The sequence below is a fragment of the Erpetoichthys calabaricus genome, chromosome 15, assembly GCF_900747795.2.
Source record: "Erpetoichthys calabaricus chromosome 15, fErpCal1.3, whole genome shotgun sequence".
Taxonomy (NCBI): domain Eukaryota; kingdom Metazoa; phylum Chordata; class Cladistia; order Polypteriformes; family Polypteridae; genus Erpetoichthys; species Erpetoichthys calabaricus.
Genome location: NC_041408.2, coordinates 57520949 through 57544977, shown reverse-complemented (window position 1 = coordinate 57544977; position 24029 = coordinate 57520949). Strand labels below are relative to the sequence as shown.

The 24029-nt window shown below is 36.9% G+C and overlaps 1 protein-coding gene across 1 annotated transcript in view; it reads right to left on the bottom strand.

The window, feature by feature from the left end:
- Window positions 1-7883: 7883 nt before the first annotated feature.
- Window positions 7884-24029, bottom strand: part of tarbp1 (TAR (HIV-1) RNA binding protein 1) — a 113850-nt gene continuing 97704 nt past the window's right edge. Inside the window, 3 exon segments of the mRNA XM_028820197.2 lie at window positions 7884-8356; window positions 15010-15146; window positions 21984-22108. Of these exon segments, the coding sequence (XP_028676030.2) occupies window positions 8188-8356; window positions 15010-15146; window positions 21984-22108 (431 nt within the window). The 3' untranslated portion in view covers window positions 7884-8187.

Sequence of the window (24029 nt, the reverse complement as noted above, 5' to 3'; positions counted from 1 at the left end):
ACACATTGTAAAACAATACCCTGGGAATTAACACCCATGGGAAAGTGTGGAATTCCCGCCAGCAGTGAGACATTCTCCTGTAATGGGAAGAAACACAATGTCACTGCATTTAACTGGCTCAGATGTGCACTGATCATAATGAAACTAATGGAATAACCCCCTTTACATATCGGCAAAAATTCACAAAGGAATTTAAACAACCAAATCTCGTAATTAGACCTCAGAAATTACCAGGTACTTTTTGTCATATTACACTTAAAAGACAAGACCACACTTTAGTGAAGTTTGTTTTTAAATTTAAGTTTATTGTGGATAACATTTTTGAAAGCACTGGAATCAAATACAAAATCTGTGTGACATATAAATTGAAATAGTAATGCTAATAATTACAAATTAAAAGGAGTTGCTTAGAGCAAGAACTAATAAGATGGATATTATTTACCATCGTGAGACGGAAATGAGTGGGCACAAAGCAGTTTCTGGTTTAATGCACTGTATCTAGGCATAGTTGGTACTGTGATTAACCCTGCTGCCTAACTGCTCAAAGAAGCCAGGTTTGGTTCACAGGCCATGTGGCATTCTCTGCATATCAGTTGGGTTTACATATCCAGAGATGTCGATATGTTTGGTTTTCTTTAAGTCATGCTTTGTGACCTTCACCTGGTTTAAGTTTGAACTTTGACTTGAGTTTTTGTAAATTCTGTTTTTTTTTTCTTTTCAGCTATCTTATATTTCCGCCATTTTTTTGCTGTAACACTACTTCAACAGCAGCTCATCGGGGTGTTACATAACTTAACCATAACCTCCCTTGTACTCCACACATCGTGCTAAACAACCTAAAGTTCTGTTAGCCTTCTTACTTCTGTACACTGCTTGGATGTAAATAATGAAGAGTCCATTACAACTTGTAAGAACTCACAGGGTATATGTTCATGTTTTAAACTTCCAGTTATGGATTTAAATACATTAATTTGTTTATCCTTTAGATTTACTTACATTAAAGTTCATCTTCCCCAAGTCTGCACAATCCTATACAGTATTTTGCCCAGGTCACTCCATAATGATTTGGCCGATTCCACATTCATTCACTACACCTCGTAGTTTGGTCTCACCTGCAGACTTAACCATGTTGTTTTTTATATTCTTATCAAGATCATTAGATAGATAGATAGATAGATAGATAGATAGATAGATAGATAGATAGATAGATAGATAGATAGATAGATAGATAGATAGATAGATAGATAGATAGATAGATAGATAGATAGATAGATAGATAGATAGATAGATAGATAGATAGATAGATACTTTATCAATATGCTGCTGCTGGAGTATGTGAATTTCCCCTTGGGATTAATAAAGAACAATATTAAATTAAAGACTGATAACAATGCAGGTAAAACAGACAATAACTTTGTATAATGTTAACGTTTACCGTCCCGGGTGGAATTGAAGAGTCGCATAGTTTGGGGGAGGAACGATCTCCTCAGTCCGTCAGTGGAGCAGGACAGTGACAGCAGTCTGTCGCTGAAGCTGCTCTTCTGTCTAGAGATGACACTGTTTAGTGGATGCAGTGGATTCTCCTTAATTGATAGGAGCCTGCTCAGCGCCCGTTGCTCTGCCACAGATGGCATGGAGCTGGACAGCTTGACAACAACAGAGCCTGCCTTCCTCACCAGTTTGTCCAGGCGTGAGGTGTCCTTCTTCTTTATGCTGCCTCCCCAGCACACCACTGCGTAGAAGAGGGCGCTCGCCACAACCGTCTGATAGAACATCTGCAGCATCTAATTGCAGATGTTGAAGGACATCAGCCGTCTAAGGAAGTATAGTCGGCTCTGTCCTCTCTTGCACAGAGCATCAGTATTGGCAGTCCAGTCCAATTTATCATCCAGCTGCACTCCCAGGTATTTATGGGTCTGCACCCTCTGCACACAGTCACCTCTGATGATCACGGCATCCATGAGGGGCCTGGGTCTCCTAAAATCCACCACCAGCTCTTTGGTTTTGCTGGTGTTCAGGTGTGAGTGGTTTGAGTCGCACCTTTTAACAAAGTCCTTGATTAGGTTCCTATACTTCTCCTTCTGCCCACTCCTGATGCAGCCCACAATAGCAGTGTCGTCAGCGAACTTTTGCATGTGGCAGGACTCCGAGTTGTATTGGAAGTCCGATGTATATAGGCTGAACAGGACTGGAGAAAGTACAGTCCCCTGCGGCGCTCCTGTGTTGCTGACCATAATGTCAGACCTGCAGTTCCCGAGACGCACATACTGAGGTCTGTTTGTAAGACAGTCCACGATCCATGCTACCAGGTATGAATCTACTCTCATCTCTGTCAGCTTGTCCCTAAGGAGCAGAGGTTGGATGGTGTTGAAGGCGCTAGAGAAGTCCAGAAACATAATTCTTACTGCACCACTGCCTCTGTCCAAGTGGGAGTGGGATCAGTGTAACATATAGATGATGGCATCCTCTGCTCTCATCTTCTCCTGGTATGCAAACTGCAGAGGGTCGAGGGCACGTGGCGGACCTGTGGCCTCAGGTGGTGAAGCAGCAGCTGCTCCATGGTCTTCATCACATATGACATCAGAGCGACAGGCCGGAAGTCATTCAGCTCACTAGGACGTCATACCTTTGGGACTGGGATGATGCAAGATGTTTTCCAAAGCCTTGGGACTCTCCCCTGTTCCAGGCTCAGGTTGAAGATGCGCTGTAGAGGACTCCCCAGCTCCAACGCACAGGCCTTCAGCAGTCGTGGCGATACTCCATCTGGACCCACTGCTTTGCTGGCACAAAGTCTCCTCAGTTCTCTGCTTTCCTGGGCTGCTGTAATTGTCAGTGGGGGGAACCTCTCTCCTATGCTAGTATCAGCAGAAGGATGGGTGGAGGGTGCAGTACTCTGAGGTGCGAGGGTTAGGGTTGTCAAACCTGTTAAAGAAGTTGTTCATCTGGTTTGCTCTCTCCAAGTCTCTCTTGATGGTGGCACCCAGCTTCGAGCTGCAGCCAGTGATGATCTTCATCCTATCCCACACTTCCTTCATGCTGTTATTCTGCTCCAGCTTTCTCCTGTACTGCTCCTTCATCGCCCTGAGCTGGACTCAGAGTTCCTTCTGCACGCGCTTGAGCTCAAGCTGATCACCGCCTTTAAAAGCCCTTTTCTTCTGGTTCAAAAGGCCCTTGATGTCACTTGTAATCCATGGCTTGTTGTTAGCATAGCAGCGTACTGTTCTTACTGGAACTACAATGTCCATACAGAAGTTGATGTAGTCAGTAGTGCAGTCAACAACCTCCTCAATGTTCTGACTATATGATCCCTGCAGGATATCCCAGACTGTACTTCCAAAGCATTCTCTCAGAGCCTGCTCTGCCTCAGGGGACCACTTCCTGAATGATCGTGTGGTTGTAGGTAGGACCCTCACTTTTGGTTTGTAGTGAGGCTGAAGCAGAACCAGGTTATGATCTGCTTTCCCAAGCGCAGGCAGAGGGGTGGCGCTGTATGCGTCTTTAACGTTTGCATACAGTAGGTCAATAGTCCCGTTTCCCCGGGTATTACAAACCATTAATTTATACTTAAAAGACAAGTAGCCCAGAAAATGGATAGATAAACAAAAGACAGAGATAGGCACTTTACATTTCTTAATAATGAAAGCTCTAGAACATTCATGACTATTTCAGTCAGTCAGTCATTATCCAACCCGCTATATCATAACACAGGGTCATGGGGGTCTGCTGGAGCCAATCCCAACCAGCACTGGGCGCAAGGCAGGAACAAACCCCAGGCAGGGCACCAGCCCACCGCAGGGCACACACACACCCACACACCAAGCACACACTAGGGACAATTTAGGATCGCCAATGCACCTAACCTGCATGTCTTTGGACTGTAGGAGGAAACCCATGCAGACACGGGGAGAACATGCAAAGTCCACACAGGGAGGACCCGGGAAGCGAACCCAGGTCTCCTTACTGTGAGCCAGCAGCGCTACCACTGCGCCACCGTGCCACCCTTGACTATTTCAATGGCTGGAAAATAATTTCCCTATATGATCAGTACTATTATTTGCGGTTTTAAATAAAATACATAATACAAACGGAAACCTAATAATTTTCAGTGTCTGTTAATATGATTTTTATAAACTGAACATTTTATATTGCATAGATTCAGTAGTGTTATTAATAAAGATTAAAACAATTTGATTTCAGTCCTAAAACTGACTCTGCACATTCAGACATTAAATTATTTTCTGCATGTTTTCTCATTTTATGTCTGCTGAATTAATGCTTGACTACTAAATATTAGTTTTTTTTTCCAGTTTATGTTTTCACATTATTTTTTAATTTAATGACAGGGAATGAAAAAAACTGTTCACTATGAAAGGAAATTAGAATAAGCTATAAAAATAGTGAATTATGGTAAAATGTGCACCACACATTTTTAACAATCTCTTATATATATATATATATATATATATATATATATATATATATATATATATATATATATATATATATAAATATATATATATATATATATATATATATATATATAAATATATATATTTCTCTTCTGGTTCGTCCTACTTCCACTTCAAAACCGGTTCCGCCAACATGCAGCCGACACGGCATTTCTCGATTCCTATTCGTCCTCCTGCAAACCCTTCCCCACATTCTTCCAGTTCGATTCCTACAACAAAACTTTTCAAACGCGAACCTCACTTGCTAAACACAAGAAAAGGCATTCTTCCCAACAACTATATGATTGCCAGAAATGCAATAAGAAGTTCACTACACAGGATTGTCTGACTAAACACAACATAACTCATTCACAACTCTTGCAATGTGACATCTCCAAAGCAATGCTTCCAACCCAACTCAGTCTCAGCAGACATACACATAATCCTCTTCCCGTTACCACAGGTACTTCTTCACCTAATTCCTGTCTTCCGAACCAAGAGTACAACATTAGGACTCCAGACCAGCGGTGCGAACACTGTCATGCACTATACTGGCCGGCTGAGCATAATACATCCAACAAGTACTCGAGGTACTGACACGACGGTAAAATAGCTTTACAGTAATCCCTCACTACTTCGCGGTTCACTTTTCGCGGATTCACGGCTTCGTGGGTTTTTAAATATAGTAGTAGTATTTCCTAGTCTAAGAACAACAAAACAAGTTCGGTGACTAAGTGCGTTGTAACACAGGCTGTGATTTGTTACATGCGAGGGAGACGACAAATCACAGCTTCCCGCTTTGTAATAGGGCCTGTGATTGGTGCTTTGACTGATGCCTAGAGCCTACAGTATCTCCCCTTGTCATTTCGCTTCAAGCTTTCTCGCCGAGCGGTTTACTTTACACTGTGCTGTGTGTGATTTTTTTGTGGATTCTTTGTGTTGAACTTCGCTTCAATTTTCACCCCCTGCAATGGCTCCCAAACGTGCTCCTTCTTCCAAGGCTGGTGCTGAGCGTAAACGACAACGAAGAATGATGACGATTGCTGAGAAGGTGAAACTTCTGGATATGTTGAAGGAAGGGAGAACGTTCGCGGCTGTGGCCCGCCAATATGGCGTGAACGAATCCACCGTTCGCTACATCAAGAAGGAAGAGGCGAACATTAGGAAGACGGCTACCATCACCTTTTTCATCATCACCTTCATCGTCATCATTTTTACTGCGCAGCATATTCATCATCATCATCGCGTCATATATAGCTACGTGTACTTCGCTATACAGTAAGTGTAAACTTATCTAACGATTTCATATTGCTTAGCAGTTGTCCCTGTTATTAATAGAGTAAAAGGTGGGTTGTAAACAATACAGGGAGGGTTTAAAAACGTCCAAATACATGTTAAATAATTAAATAAATATGGAGTCCCTACTTCGCGGAAATTCAGTTATCGCGGTCGGCCTTGGAACCTATCTCCCGCGATAAGTGAGGGATTACTGTATCACCTTTGCAGGAGCCACCTGTGTCTTTACAACAGCTTCTTACACAGCAAACATCAGAAGCTAAAAATTATCATGAACATATTTGAGAATACAACTCTTCCCTAGCGTTTGCTTCCATGGGTGCACAGATAACTCAACCTCCTGGCCACGGACCATACTGTTTTAAAATACACAGGCAAATTTATCACTAAATCTCTTCACTACATGCTAACACTTCTACCTCTCCAGGATATGGACAGTTGTATATTTTTGACACAGCGCAACCTACTGAAGTACGCTTACAAAATAAAGCAAACTCTGCATGCAGTGAAAATTTACTTCTCCAGCTAGATTCCATGCTCAGAACCATCAAACCCCTTCGCTAAATCATACAAACACATGCATGAAATCGCTCAGTCCAATCCAACAGCATCTGTACAAATGGTTTTCAAGGAAAACCCTAGGCAGGATTTAAGATGATACAATGCCCTGACAGGTCACACCGATGTTGCAGCGATTTTCGTCGGAGAAGATGGCGAACCGCCTGCCGAAAGGGACATTTGCATCTATCCCATAGGAAACTCCTGTAAACAGATTTCCATGCTCAATATGAATTGCGATCCTATGGTTTACCCACTTTTATTCCCTTACGGAGACATTGGCTAGCACAAACATTTACAACATGTTCCCGATAAAAGAACCGCCAAGCGAATAAGGCTTACTCAATGCCAATTTTACGTGTACAGATTAGCAATGAGGAATACATTTAGTATTTTGCACTCCAGCAGCAAACTATTCCAACAGTACGTTGTAGATGCGTATGTTAAAACAGAGGGCGCGCGTCTCAAATATCTCAGATTACATCAACAAGATCTGTGCGTGGAACAATACAAAGGACTATGAGATACACTGCAAGCAAATGCTGAAAATAACAATGTACGTGTAGGCAAAATGATCATATTACCGTCCACATTTCCAGGAAGTTCAAGATACATGCAACAAAACTATCAGGATGCCATGGCCATAGTACGTAAATTCGGAAAGCCTGCTTTATTTATCACTTTCACATGTAGAGAAAAGCCAAGCAAAATGACACCTTTTATTGGCTAACTAGAAAGATTATAATATGCAAGCTTTCGAGGCAACTCAGGCCCTTTCTTCAGGCAAGATGTAATTCTGCTTGGACAGAAATCCTACATGCACTGTCGGATACTCAAAGACCAGAGCACAGACATGATATTGTAGTACGAGTAGATCTTTCGACTCATTATCTGTCGTCTCCACCAAAACACCTATTCACAATTGTGTCTTTCAAGAAGTATTTATTTCTTCTTTATTTCTGAATTCCTTTCTCACCGTTTTCCATTCCTATTCTTACACCGCCGTATGCTAGGGCGGGCTTCGGCTAGTATATTTGAAAGCAAAAGAGTATAACAAAGGATCAGTGGGTTAAATTATATTAGATGAAGTGCACCTGCACGAACAGCTAAAACAAAAAAAACCAGGAACAGTTCAAAATGTTTTTATAACCTGGCAGGAATTTACTAGTGTTGTCCTCAGTTATTAAGCATGCTAAGCGAGATGTATGAATGATATTTGAGTACCTGCAGTGGTAACATCATATTAAATCTTTCAGGAGGTGTCAAATCTGAATAGGATGTGGTAGTGTATGTCTTATTGATTTGTTGCTTATTCATCCATCCATCCATTATCCAACCCACTATATCCTAACTACAGGGTCACGGGGGTCTGCTGGAGCCAATCCCAGCCATCAAAATTAAATCTTTAAACAAAATAATTAATAAAATACATATAGTCAGGAAAACACTGAATCTCTGTTACAATATATTATTTTTATTTTATTTTGATAAGTGCTAGGAGAAAAAGAATTTATTTTAATATTAAATCTGAATATCAATGCATTTAAAACAAATCATTAAGATATAAAAATACAAATTTCATTACATGTGCACATTACATATATACATAAATACATACATATGTGTATACAGAATATATATAGGGAGATTCCCAAATAACAATAAGCTTGTAACATCTGTGTACAAAATATAAATAATGGTTTCTTTTACTTTACGGCTGAACATTGTCAATTATTTGTCAATCAATGTGATTTAGTATCAAAGTTTTAGAAAGATTCATTAAAAGCAGAAACAAGCAACAAATAAAAGTAGGCATCACCTATTTTTAATGTAACTGATTTTAATACCGTGAAAGTTAAATAAAAAAAACCTGCTTACTTCTCCATCATAAATGCTTCTGTTTCTGCTTCAGAATTTGCTGGTGAGTGTACTGCCAGATTAGCAGAGCTCCAGTAACATGTACGTTGAGCGAACGAGTGACTCCGAGCTGTGGAACTTCAATGCATGTGTCCAAATGCTGCAGCAGGTTGGCTGGAATACCTTCACGCTCATTGCTATGGGAAAACAAGATATAATTTTAACTTGGAAACGTTAAATGAAAAACTTCTCACTTCAGACTGGCAAATCAAATAAACATTGGATATTACTTAAGGACACCTGTAGGAATAATGGGACTTTACACTAGCAACCTATTCAGCACCACGTTTCAGAACATTATTTAAAGAAATTAGATTTACAGCTTTGATGAAACATAACTTTTCTGAATTAAGTTGCAATTAATTTACCCTTTAAAAACAGAAACTAAAAAGGGCTTCATGATTATACAATTTTATATAAAATAAAGTCAAATTTATCCAACCTAGTACAGCCATAATGCAAACCTTACAAACTTAAAAAAAATCTAAATATTAAGATAAAATGTTAAGGTGCAGTAAACTAGCAAGCTGACATTTATTTCCATGATCTAATTACAAAACAAAAAAACAAAAAAAAACAAAAACACCCTCAACAGAGCAAATGTTCAAGTTGTTACCACCAGAGATACATGAGACACTTTCAGTTATCTGTGTGCTTTCCTGCCTTAATAAGGCCTAGGAAGAAATGGCTGGATCTATTTGAACATTTCATGCCATAATCCCGACTGTTACAACAATAATAAACTCATCCCTTGACACTGGCTCTGTGCCGCTCACTTTTAAAACCGCTTCTGTAACCCCAGTGTTAAAAAAGTCTGGCCTTGATGTTGACAATCTTAACAATTTTCGGCCTATTTCCCACTTACCTTTTCTGTCAAAAGTTCTTGAGCGTGTTGTAGCCTCCCAACTCACCAGTTACTTAACTACTATAATTTGATGGAACCCTTTCAGTCTGGTTTCAGGGTGCAGCACAACTGTGAAACTGCTCTGCTACGGCTATCCAACGATCTGCTTATGGCAGCAGACTCTAGACAAACCAGCATATTAATTCTATTAGACCTCAGTGCAGCATTTGAAACTGTCAGACATGACATTCTACCTGTCCAGAATTGAGAACATGCTGGGTATCTCTGGCACTGCCCTCCAGTGGCTCAAGTCCTATCTGACTGATAGGCAAGAGTTTGTTAGTCTTGGCAACAGCAGATCCAGCTCAGCGCCAGTCACACAAGGAGTTCCTCAGGGCTCTGTCCTCTGCCCTCTTCTCTTCTGTATTTATATGCTTCCCCTTGGCCATATTATTCGTAGCTTTGGACTGGGTATCATTTTTATGCAGACGATACTCAACTTTATTTTAATGTTAAAAGTGGAACTTCATCAGAGCTCTCTCAGCTCACAACCTGCCTCAGTGAAATTAATACCTGGATGGAGCAGAACTCTTTAAAATTAAATTGCAACAAAACTGACCTCCTGCAAATTGGGACTAAAGTGCAACTTAATAAAATGAGCTCCTTCCCAGTCAATCTTGGCGGTGATCTCATCAGACCTGCCCTCTACTGCAAAGAATCTTGGTGTCATTTTTGATTCCTCCCTCTCTTATTCCACCCACATAAATCACATTAAGAAACTTTCTTACTTTCACCTCCGTAACATATCCCATGTTCGCTCCTTCCTCTCCTTTTCTAATGCTGAGAAACTTATCCATGCTTTTATCACATCCTGCATCAATTATTGTAACTCTGCTGGCAGGTGCCCCTTCTAATCTTATATCACAGCTCCAGCTTATTCAAAACTCGGCTGCAAGAGTCCTTACACGGACCAGCAGCAGTAAGCAAATAACACCCATCCTGCTCCACCTTCACTGTCTCCCTGTGTCTTCACAATCCGACTCTACCTACAAGTATAGTCTTAAAAAGAACCCCTGTACCACCTGCAATGGTCTAATAACAGTTAGCACTTTCAAAAATAAAAGAGCAATATGTTGTGTGACAATAGAGAAATATGTAGTGGCTGTTGACAATGAACATACGTTCATCTTTAACTCAGTTTTCTGTTACATTAATGGTGCAGTGCTTCTTGGCACACAACTCTACTTTTCTTGTTGTCCCTTATATATGGGCTTATAACATATGTGTATTTTACTACAGACAGAGCACGTGTTTAAAAAACAGTAGGTATTTATGGCAAGGCAGAGCCAAACTTATTCTGACAAAAGGGTGTATAAGACAGAACTAAACAGTTCAAACATTAGGGCACATTTAGCACATGCCCATACCGAGACAACCTGGAGTAGCCAATTAAGTGTTTCTTTGTAAGAGAAAAACCAGAATACATGGAGAAAGACTCACAGAAACACAGGGGGGAAATGCAGAGTCCATATAGATAATGGCCAGGTTGACATTTAAGCATTGTCAGATGGAGTTGTGTGACTGCAGTGTACCAGCTAGCCACCCAAATTCTTAATCTGGTTTAATCCAGTTTATGTACTCGTTATAAATGCAATATTAGTTTAATGATTCTAAAAGTGACTGACAAACATTTACATTGAGCAAAAAGACCCAGAAATTGAATTCAAGGAACTGTCTCCTTATCTTTTAAACATTATGACAAAATAAACTAAATCTAATAATGAATTAAACCCTTGTCTGATTCAACTTCTTTACTTAATTATTGAATATTTAACTAAAAGATACAAATGAGAAAGCTAAATGAATGTTAAATCTGTGGCATAACAATTCTGCAGTTACATTTTATTCATTCATTTTAGTTAGGCACAAGTGAAAGACCAGATGCATACAAAGATTTCCGTCCCTGGTTCCAAAAAGATAGTTAATCAGCTAAACTATAGTGAGTCTAAAGAGACCTGTGGCCATCCTTCCAACTTAATTGCAACATATGATAAGGATGAACTGATAGCGGATACACATTTTCAAGATAATTGTTCCATTCTGGCTGTGACAGTATATAACCTAGCTGAAATAATATTTGCTTTAAATTGTTCTGCAATCAAATGTGTCATTTATTCAATGCATTGTAGCAGGTAATTTGTACTTTATGCCATATGGCCCACTCCCATCATCTTCAGAAGTCACCTCTGCTTATTCATGCCTTAGTTGTTACCTTTTTTCATTTTACTGTATCTCACTGCTGTAATGAAAACCTGAGAAAAGTGACTAAGGCTGCCTATTCAAAAACTGGAGTTAAACGGGCATTTTAAAATGGACTGTACCTCAGGATACATGAAAAAATTAGAATTAAAATGATCCTAATAATTCTTGTTAAAAGTCACATTGTGACAGTGTCCATTATGTAGTTCACGAACCTTTGATCATTTTTATAATTTCCTCTCACTGTATTATTTAAAAAAAATTAAAGCTAAAGTTAAATGTAGTAAAGTCAAATATTTGAAAGTGGTAGTTTTGGCAGAGATAAGCTCAGGTCATATAACAATGCATTCATTTTTTCCATTTATTGCACAATCTAAAAATGTTATTGCCAAGCAAACTGTGTACTCTGGGGAAGCTTGGAATAGAACTGCTTATCTAGTTGACACTATATAAAACTTTTAAGCATTTCTATTTTTATGGTATGCATAATTTGTTTGCTTCTTTTAGTAGTTATATTTTCACAAAATATGGTGACATGCTATTATTTGGTTCTGTTTATTGACTGGTAGATTACTTCTTTCAATTTGATCAGTTTTTCCCATGACTCAAATCATAATAAGTCAGGTGAAAAACACTCCTACTCTACAAATTTATATATTACTTGAGCTTGTTCAGAGGATGTTACATTCTGTATGACCCAAACCGAGTACTATGACCTATCCATCACATAGTTACAATGGCTTACAGTTTTGAAAAAAAAAAAATGTATTGTTTATATATTTATGTGTGAACACCTTTTTTAATGCTAAACATTTTTAAACTAAAAATGAAAATGTATTATAAGCAACTTTAACAAATTGTTAAATGGGGACTTAAATACTTAATTTTTTAACCTTAATAAAGCTCAAAGGTTCGGTTAACTGAAGTCAGTGTCTTCTTATAAAGTACACTTCCACTGATATACCTTAGATTACCACACACAAAAGCCAAATATAGCACAGTCAAAATACAGCTCAGCGTTTAAAGCTGCAGCTTATAATTCAATAGTCCCTTTTACAAACCTACTATTTCCACCAAAGGTAAACCCCAGAGCATCAGGAACAGCATAGATGTTGATCCTGGACAAAACATCAGTCCATCACATGGACGTGCTTACACACCCCCAAACCACACACACACACACACACACGCACACACACACACACACACACACACACACACACACGCACACACGTCTGACTTACTAACAGCGGGAAACTGTGCAGCTCCCTCCTAACATACTGTAACATCTCAATGAAAACACACACAGGCATGGGGAAAAACATGCAAACCACAAATACAAAGACCAGCTCAGCCCTTCCAGACCATTAAATGGCCACAGTTCTGAAAGAATGCTGCTGAATTTTACAGATACAAAGATGACAAAATCACATCACATGGGCTCCCTTATAGCAGTGTGATTTTTACTTCAGCGGTATCTTTAGTATGGTTGCTTAGTTACTGAATTGAAAAGGAAAAACCTCAGTGCAATAAAAACAATAAAAACATAGCTTTAAAGGAAATAATTGTGTTGAAAGAAAAAAAAAAGATGAGAAAAGTAAAAGCTGGCACTTTAAGCTGTATATCCTTCAAAACAGATGAAACAAGTAAAAATGTAAACATATAAACTTAAACAATTGCATATTCAAAACAGGACACCGTAAAAGACATGTATTTTTGTAAATGAATACATACAGTACATTAAAAAAATCGAACATAACACCTAAAATTACAGACGTCTAAAAATTAAAAAAACTAAAAATTATTAAAGGACAGTGAGTACATGTGTAATATAGTGTACATATTTCTGTAAGTATCTTTTCCAATTAAAAGACATTTACGGTATAAGCACAAGGCGTGTGATAAACCGTAAACAAATTAGAAGGAGCACACATGTCTGGGCAGGCCTCTGAACACTAGCTGCTAAGTGGAAAATATTAAGCAATTAGCCTGATTAAATTAAAAATGGTAATCAATGCTCTAAAGACTGCTTCAACACATTAGCCACGTTTTTTTGTGTTTCAGTGTGTCAGGGACTCGGGTATACTACGTTACCTATACAGAAGGGTTCAGACTAAAACATTAAGAAAAAAAAAACCTTTGGCATATACCACTAATACAATGAGAATGTTTAAGAAAGTATGCAGTATTTTATCAACACTGTTCTCAGTAGACACACTGATGAAGACTGCATCATTTCTTTAATTATTTAATACAGTACCTAATGTCTTTCATCTATTCACTTTTTAATACTGATTTTAAAAGTACTGAATGCATCTAATCACTCTATGCTGTGTCATATCCCACAGGATGTGCGGAATGTGACAATCTTTAAAGAGAAGACCTTAGTTACAGAGTTTAACAGAAGGATTTGCTGTACAGGTGTGGCCTGGTTACACCAGTGTGCGCAGTATGCTTCATCTTTATCAAGTCAATCATCATCTGATGGCTGGTATATACCGTGCAAATCTCACCATGTATAACCGTCTCCAGATGGTAGGGTTATAACAATCAGTAGCTGAAGATAAACTTTGCCCCATATCACAATTATAATATGCATACAGTAAAGCACAGTGATTTTTCTAAGCAAAAACAACAAGAAACATCCATCCATTTTCCAACTCGCTGAATCCGAACACAGGGTCACAGGGGTCTGCTGGAGCCAATCCCAGCCAACACAGGGCACAAGGCAGGAACCAATCCTGGGCAGGGTGCCAACCCACTGCAGCAACAAAAAACACCAAACCCAAATTTAACATACATAGAATGAAGGAATATTGTGGACAAAATTAAACAATAATTAAACATAACTAAAAAAAAATAACTAAAAGTACTATAAAACTTGTTAATAAATAAGCAAACATATATTTCATGACACATGTAATTATTTTTTTAATGTGTTTACTTATTATTTCTTCATTAATTTCAGTGACATGATTGCAACTTGAAATAACAAGTGTCACTTTCACTCCTCAAAGTTGAGAGGGCTCGTTCCCTCAAGTACTGCTTTTTGATTGGTCAGTTGTGTGGATGAACAACCTTTGGCCATCAAAGGCCATACAGCACAGGTACTCTTCAGATGCAGACTCCGGAGGACGAATTCAGAGATTCTTCAATTAAAGTAGCTACTTCACACAGTAATTCTGGACAACTTTTTCTGCACTCGTATCAGATGCGCACAGCCACAACCACAGGATTCCCAAGTCAAGCAAAGCACAAGTTCACTCTGTCGACGATTCAGAAAGCAAAATACAGTACTTGCCAGAACCCAGCTTCCCAACTTTGGTGAGTATAAATGGCAGTTTCATTTCAGGGCTTGTTTCATGTTGCATGCAGTGTCAGAGAAATAAATAAATGAAATAATTTCATAAACACATAATGAACAAAATTATATTTTCTGACAAATTTAATTATGCTTACATTTCATATTGATATTATTAATTTATTTTCAGACTTCACAGTTCTTTTATTTATCTACAGGTTAATTTATTAACTTAATGTTGTCCAAAATATTCCTCCATCCATTGACTTGTACTTAATTTGCATATGTAAATACTTTTTCAATTGCAAATGCCTCAAAATTAACATGAACATCATTTTAGAAGAGGTGTAGTAGAATATTACCATTACCCTTGATACGATACTAACCCTAAGAGAAGCAAGGTCTTTTCTGGAAATGTGTAATCAGATAGACTCTGGCTGTTAACGGTCTGTTCAACACCAACCACAGTGTAGCCTTCGGCCTTTTTCTGGAGCAGGTAATTAATCAGCTGAGGTGGTTTTACCTAGGGGAATGACAAGAAGCAGTTTATTAACAAAATGCAAGAAAAGTTATTAAAAAAAACCATGGCATTATCAGGTTTCCGTTGTTTTAAGACAATGGTGTGGTTTGCATAATGTAAAGTATATAGTAAGTCTTCATATTAACAAGGGTGAACATTTGTTTTAGCTTACCATAGTAATATTTGAAGTAAACATTATAAAAAAAATCTAAAAATCAAAGTTCAAGCACTGTCAAGGCATAGACAAGAAATTTTCAAATGACATTCAAATATATTTAATATAGATAGAAAACACATACAGTACTGTGTGAAATGGTTAAGTGACCTAGATTATTTACATAAATGTTGTCTTACATATTCATATTTTGTCCTCTTCATTAATATGCGAGTATAAAAGTGCAAATTCCAAATTTCCAAGCACTCATTTTTTTTAACAAAATTTTAATGTTAAGTGTATTTTTTATATTGTTAAGGAAATTAAAATATTAACAGACCAAATTTCAGAACTTGATTCCACTATAGACATGTAACGCAGTGTATGATTAAATAAAGATAACAAACAAGTGCTAATGATCAATGACATAGTGAGTTGATTGAACCAAGCTGAAACAGAAATGGATGTAGAAGAAACCAAAATGGGTGAAGGACAGCCAAACTAAAAGATGAGGTGAAGGTTTGAGAGATGTATTAGGTAGTTTAGTATTTCTTACCAATATATTGATTTTTTTTCCATGTAATTTGCAAAGCATTTATTCCTTAATGACTGATGACAATCAATGTAATATTAAATTTCTCTTTGTCAAATTGTGAGAACCTATTATGCCACAATGTTCATTTGGGGATACAAATTCTTACTTGCTTGGTGGACTATGCAATATATCACTAATCCTAAGCCCCAGGATAAAAGGAATGTATATAATATGCATGTTCAGACATTTCAGAGCAATTTGCTCATCCAAACCTGATACCACTTTCCATTATCAAGATGTATAGTATGTTGCTGCAACCTATTCCAGCAGAAACAGATACATAGCATTAACCAGCCCCTAGGAAGGATGCCAGTTCATTACAGGGCACTCTTATGCATATAACCACAGTCAAACATACCATGATGCTTCACAGTTGGCAATTATACTCACATACATGTTCAACTGTCTGCACATTTACATTTTAGCAAAGCTGAATGTAAAGAAATGTGTGCCTTGTCAGTAACTGATGGCTATCAGAGGAGACTAGAATGCCCTGAGAAAACCCATCGAGACAAAGGAAAAATTTGCACACTCCATAACAACAGTATCGGTATTGAAATGAATCCTAGGGATGCTAAAATTCTTACCACTTCATTACTTGTTCACCAGTTATTTTAGTTATTTTTCATTGCTTAAAAAATTAGAGATTTGTCCATGTTTAATGAAATGTCTTGGAATACTTATCCATGGTCATCCTTGGTTGGAGTCACTGAAAAAAACATTTCCATTGCAGAAATAAAATACATTGCACATGTATACTCTGATTTTTCAAAATTTGTATTTATTTATTGGCTCCTTTATTTAGAATCTTGACGTCCTCTTTTGTTTTTTTTCAGTCATTGAAAGTCCCTGGCGTTTGTTGTCACCAGACATTTTATACACTCACACATATTCTTCTTTTTCTACATTGTTCCTGATAACTATGCAGCAACCATTTTTACAGTCTTCATAAAATCAATTACCATAGATATCTGTGATAAAGTTAACAACAGCTTTTCTTAATAAAAGTCAGTGGGATAACAGTGTATGTGGGGCATAATATTATTTGTTGATTGGAGGATTGGTGACAAAAAATGAAAACAACTATGACACTGCCAACAAATATCCAAAAAACATGTTTGTCTTTCTTTTAACGCTAGAATCCTTGAAGCCAACGAAAAAAGTTGTAATGCCAGGCCGCCTTAAATTCCTTCACACCTCTTCATCAGCGTCTTTATTTTGTAAATGTGTCACTAAGCACAAGCAGCCTGCTATCCCATCCTCCACCGACACAGCAGAAGCTCTCCCAGCTCAAGTCTGTTTATTTGGGTGTGAGGTGCCTGGAATTGTATAGGGTAAATAATATATCATTATTTGGAATACATACATTTCATTTGTATTCCGTGTCTACATGATCTGGACAAATGTAGGATGACAAGAAATGTTGAACACATAACTAAAACAGAAACTTTTTTCATGTTATAATAATGACAGAATGCTGACGTGAAGTGTATAATGTGTGAAGACTGAAGTCCAAATATCAAAGAAACACTTTCACAAAAGGTATAACAAAACAAGTGCGGCATTATTCAAGAATATAACCAAAGAAAAAGAAATTATTCAGTTTACATGTTGCAGTCAATATATAAAAACTGAAGCCCAAATATCAACTGCATGGCTGCTGTAGGGGTAAGAACGGCTGCTTCCAAATCAAGAGGTTGCAGGTTTGATCCCCGGTCTTCCTCGCATTTACCGTTATAAGTAGTGAGCTGCTGTTATTCTTACTATTATACAATAAAAACATACATTTGCTTTGGGTCTGTAACAGCTGATGGAAAGTTTTGCTGCTTGTAAAAGATATCACTGAAGGGATATAATCAGACACACAAACACTGGTGAATCATGTCTTCTTGGTATCTTGTTGTTACTTGTATTATTTTTTATTCAGTTTTGCTCTTGGATAAAAGCACACTTGTTTCGTTATGGATTTGCAAAAGTGTTTATTTTATATTCCAGTAACAACTTGAATGATATCAGATCTGTCTCTGTCTCTCTCATTCACGTACACACACATCCATGCATGAAAACGAAGTTATTTGACTACGTTATGGTGTATGGTACTGGGAATGCAGACAGACGACTTCTTTTTGGCCGCATACACTGTCAGCATGGCACTGCCATATCTAAATTGCTCACATCCTGAAGTGACTTTAAGCTGCAGGTGGAAGTCCCAGTTTATTTAAAGTGCCAAACAGAGTTGTGTTATGCAGCAGTCTATTAGCCAGCGAAGGCAAGATGAAGAAGTTGTTGTTATGTTGCAGCCTTTGTCCAGAAACATCTTTATGACCACAGTCTCAGAAAGTCTTTCTCCCGTGGGATGACTGGAATCTTTTCCTAAATAAGTAGTAGCATTGCACATACACATGCAAATCTGTTGTTTTTCACATGTTCTGCATGGGTGTCTTTGTTGTCAAAACGCAAATGCCACACGATAGTCTGATAGTGGTCATCGCATCTTTGCTTGCTGGTACAACAAATAGTTCTGATCAGGAATCAACCACAGCACCAACTGTGGTCATCGCTGCTCTTGTGAAAAGAATGAAGATAAACACCATCAACTCAGAGAGGGAGAGGCAAGTTCATTCACAGTACCATGTGAACATGACTGAGAGAATAAAACAATAAAAAAATACTAACTTTTACAAGTAGCAAATATTTACAATGGATGTTACAGATTCAAATCAAGTGTATGTTTTTATTATATAATAGTAATAATAATAGCAGCTCACTACACAAAACGGAAAATGTGGGGATGACCAGGGATCAGACCTGCAGCCTCTTGATTTAGAAGCAGCCGTTCTTACCTCTAAACAAGCCATGCAATTGATAAATGTGCTTCAGTTTTTATATATTGACAGCAACACGTAAATTGAATAATTTCTTTTTGTTTGATTATATTCTTAAATAAAGGCATACATATATGACATATATGTATTCCAAATAACGATGTATTATTTACCGTATACAACTCAAGGCACTTCACACCCAGATAAACAGACTTGAGCTTGGAGAATTTTGTGTTTCACTTCAGCTGTGAAGGAGGGAGATGGGATAGCAGGCTGCTTGCTGCTAGTGCTGAGTGACACATTTGCAAAACAAAGACAGTGATGAAGAGGTGCAAAGGAATTTAAGGTGGCCTGGCATTACAACTTTTTTCGTAGGGTTCAAGGATTCTAGTGTTAAAAGTGAAGTAAAAAAGGAACCTGTAAACTTTTATTTATTCATGCGTACACATTAACATGAAAAATTAATTAATTAATTACTATTAGAAATTGAGGTTAAAAGACATAGCAATGCATGTAAATTTCATTGGGTAAAAATTTGTGTCTTTGTTCTTGTACTGAAACATAGTATTATTACTGTCTTTTTCCGAAAATAAGACACTGTCTTACTTTCTTTTTTGGTCCAAAATACGCACTAGGGCTTATTTTCGGGGGAGGACAAAAATAAAAGTATATTTATATATTTTTATTTAATATTTATTTATTTTACACAGAATACAGAAATTAAAATTTATTCAATTACAGTCATGTCATCTTCTTCTGGAACATCGTCATAAATCAAATTCTGAATTCTGTTCTGATTTTCCTCCAAATCCATTTCCTGTTGAATCATTGGCCCGAATCTCTCATGTCTTGCAATATAGCTATCGTTAAATGAATACTTCTTGTCTAAGTAGCCTGTTCGTAGTGCATTGGAAACACAACTATCAGTTATTTTGTCCCATGAATTTTGTACGCAATTCACAACTTCCTGTAAGCCTGGTTTTACAAAAAAAATAAAATGACGTATGAGGAAATAATCAGACTTACAAGACTGAAATGAACAAACGTTGTATCTGCACTGTCGCTCAATGTAGACTGCTGCCTTAACGAACAATTATTTATAGTGTGCGCCAACGACGCGTTCCGTCGCATTCCGCATATGCATGCCCCCCTCCACCCCCCTCCCCACCTCATTCGACCATACTCTGCGATACGCGCGACGCAGTACAACACAGCAGAGCAGAGCGGACACAATATTTATGTATTCATGCTGCCTTATGTTGTATTTTTAAGATAAATTCCAAGAATTAATTTGAAACGAACTGTAGAGGTAAACAATGAATTTCTCGGAATATTTTATTTCAAACATTTCTCTGAAATACGAGTATTAGGGAAGCTAAACATACTTAATTCGTTAAAAAATGCTGTTGATGTATTCTTTTTTTCACATTATTTTAACTAGGGCTTATTTTCGGGGGAGGGCTTATATTACAAAAAGTTCCGAAAATCTCGATAGGGCTTATTTTCGGGGGATGTCTTATTTTCGGAAAAAGACGGTAGGTGTCTAATATTTATATAACAAAGTGACAGAGTCAAAGAGAGTTAAGGTACACAACTGTATGTTACATTAAATTAAAATTCAAACGTACCTAAAGTTTATTTTCTCATTTACATAATTTACTAATGTATGTGGAGTAACAACATCACTATATATTTTAAATTAAAAGTAGTAAAAAAAAATCAAACCATTATTCTGCTGAGCAGAATTTTGAGTTTCGCACAAACTTTTATAACAAAATGAGCTCACAAACACAGGTCAAAAGAGGCAAACCCTCTCATCACATGAACTTGAATATGAGAACATTCGCTTCATTTGCACAAGGAAAAGTCATTCCAGGTCAGGCACATTTTCCATTTGTGATTTACAGATAGAGTAGAATTATTTGCTTTCACTTTTTGAAGCCAAAACTAATTTTACACACAGCAGTAATATTTGTGATTACCTTTGATAGGGGTAGATCTGTTCTAAGAACTCAGAGAACCTTATTTTATTAGTCATCTTGTCGTAGCACCTTGTTTTTTGTATTTTTTCTACACACACTGTATAATTGCTTTTCAAAATGCCAATATTGTTGAATTCAATAGTTATTTTAAATTAATACATATCGTAAATACTTTTATTCAAAGTAATTAATAATTCACATGCAGGTGTGACCATAAAAGCACTAAGGTATAACTATGAACTGTGTTTAAGCAGAAGTTAACGGTAGCCATTAAAATGCATAGTAAAAGAAAAAAAGATTAGTGCCTAATGCAGAGGGGAAAAAAATGCACAAACTGACAGTCACATAGCAGAAGTGTGAGGGTTCACAAAGACAGAAAATCTAAAAAAGTGAATTTCAATATTTAGAAAGTACAGATGGAGTTGGCACTTGTACTCATGATATAAAAAACATTCTACCCATATTGAGAAGCAGCAAACAGCTGACTGACTGTAGATTCCTGGCTGGTTCAAATTATGAAACAATACTCTGTGGTCACACAAGTGAAGCTCTTCTGTCAGTTAGTAAGTCAGTACTAGGTTACTAAGAAGCGTACTGTATAATATGATGAAAGACACTATGTAATACACAGAATATGAAATGTTCAAGCCACATAGTTTTTTCAGCAAGGGTTATGTGTGGGTTATTGCAGTAATACAAATACCAAAATATCACAAATAACTAATTACAGTGGCAAAAACATTAATTTCTACTGTTACTTTTGATAGAGAACTATTCTGCATATTTTAATCCTTTAAATATCCAATGAAGACAGACAAAATACACAATCCAGGTAAGGATCAGAATTTTTTTTAAATAATTTTAAACAACCATCGTATCAGTTTGAAGTGATACAAATAACAGTACTCGAAGAAAGTGATTAAATATACTTTTTCCATTTAGTCAAATCAATTTTGTTCACTAAACCTATACATTCTCAGTCCTACATCCTTATTAAAATTAAATGCATAATTCTATTAAATATCCTGCTGAAACTGTTGCTTCATTTCTGTAAGCTCATCTCCTGCCATACTTAACTGAACTCCCTGGAGAACACCAAATTGTTTACAAGTTGAAGTTTGGTGTAACTACACTACTAATATATTATGCTATTTTTACTGATATCATAGTAATAGCATTAATTCAGTGTTCTGCTCTATATAAAAAATTAAGGATATTTGCAGGTTAATTCATTTAATAGGCAATTGTGACAAGGAGGTGGGGAGGCAAAATCTTGAAACTCACCTCTAAAAGAGGAAGCCAGTGTTCAGCGGAAACACTGAGAGCTTGGAACTGCTTATCAGTGACATAATGCATGCCACTAAGAACTAATGAAGAGGCAGCAAATATTTCACATGTCCTACACAAACCTGTGAAGAACAAAAAAGTTGGAATAATAGCAATGTGTTTGACAATGACAATTTAGAATATAAACATTTCTCACTCATTCTGGCCTGATACATGCTACTTTGTAGATATTATAGTGTATATTTAACTCTATTTAATGTATGCATCCATTTTCTGGAGTTATGTTTTCCTGGTTACTATCTCAAAGTGCTTGGGCCCACTAATGCAGAAATGTTCATAAGGCAATTTCCAAAACAGCAAATCCATGTCAAAATGCCAATGCAGAGACAAGCATGCTGCCAGAGAACAGTACACCCTGCAAATGCTTGTAGAGGGGCACTTAATGTAGGAAGCTGAATGTAAGAGATGTGGCATTCATATAAGTAGTAATATACCCAAAGAAAACCTTTAAAAGTTTAGAGTTGGAAGGTAAGTGTATGGGGGTCAAAGGCTCATTGGTATGAGAAAATGAGGCTCGAATTAAGACACAGAGTGGGCGGGTGAGAGAAGAAAGTGCTTTGTGGTACTCTGATGTAGGTTATTAGGTGAGCCCCCCTTGTTAGTTGTCAGGGACTGACATCAGTGAAAATAGGCTCAGAGAGGCTGCAGCGTTGTTGTTTTTGTATCCCATCGTTTTCTGCTTTTGTGTACTCATCACTTGTGCTTATTTACTTACCAAATTAACCATTTTTGTACATTTGGCATCATTAACAAAATTCTTATAAAGGACTATCACGAAGAGATAGATTCCTCTTCCTATTGTGTACTTTTTATTTTAGTCTTTTGATTTTATTTTTATTTAGTTTTTTTTTCTTCTTTATATCTATCTGCTTTAAAGAATATTAAACTGACTGTAGGCACTGTATGAGATAATTTATGAAGTTATGCTATATTGTCAATAACATAAACTTTAACATTTCGGTTGTAATGGCTTAAACAATTCCAAAAAAAAAAAAAATGACTATGTGGAGCAATAAAACAAAAATACAACATTAACGAATTAATAGCTGTCTTATACAAAAAAGTACAAAACTGATCTAAGGTAAAATTGAATAATTATCCAATTTATATTTATAGGTGAAAATGAAATCTTTCTATGAATATATAATATTGCTGGTTTAGTTTCTGAAAAATATACCACACCTATGTAGAAAGAAATCTAAGCATATGCAAAATCAGATTGTTGACAACATACAGTAAGTTAATTGAAGTGAGCATTTACAAACATAACAGATAACAAAATATTTTTTGCATCATAAAATTCTGTATAAAACAGTAATAACATAAAAATAAATTGTTGACAGGTGATAGTAAAACCACAGTACTTACTATCTTGCACTTCCAAATAACTACATGCAAGTACTTTTTATCTCGTATACTGAAAATGTTACAAATGATGATTTCCATTTATCATGGGTCTTCTGACATATTTTTTAGTTCATAATTTACTAGCCTTACTCAGATGGACATAAAGTTTCAGACATTACAAGAATATAAAACTGAAGGATTTCTGGGGTACTATAACATAATACTAATAATAAAATAAGAAAACAAACAAATAAACAAATAAGCTGGCATTATCAGTATACAGGTAAAATTCCGTTACAACGAACTTCCAGGGACCTAAAAAATATTTCGTTGTAATGAGATTCTGTATTTGTCACTATAGTGCTTTCTTTAACTTGCGTCCAGACGTCTGCAATCATTTCAATAGCTTCTTTTGCATTAATTTTAATCTCCTCCTGTCTACATGTTATGCTGATGAGAATTTTTCTCAGCATTTCCTTGCGATAATACACTTTCAGGGTGCGAATGATGCCCAAATCCAGTGGTTGAAGCACTGCCATGCAATTGGGGGTGGGAGGAATTCAACGGGGACATTATCTAAATGTGGAAGCATGTTGTGGGCAGCACAGTTATCAATCAGAAGCCGAATCATCCTTT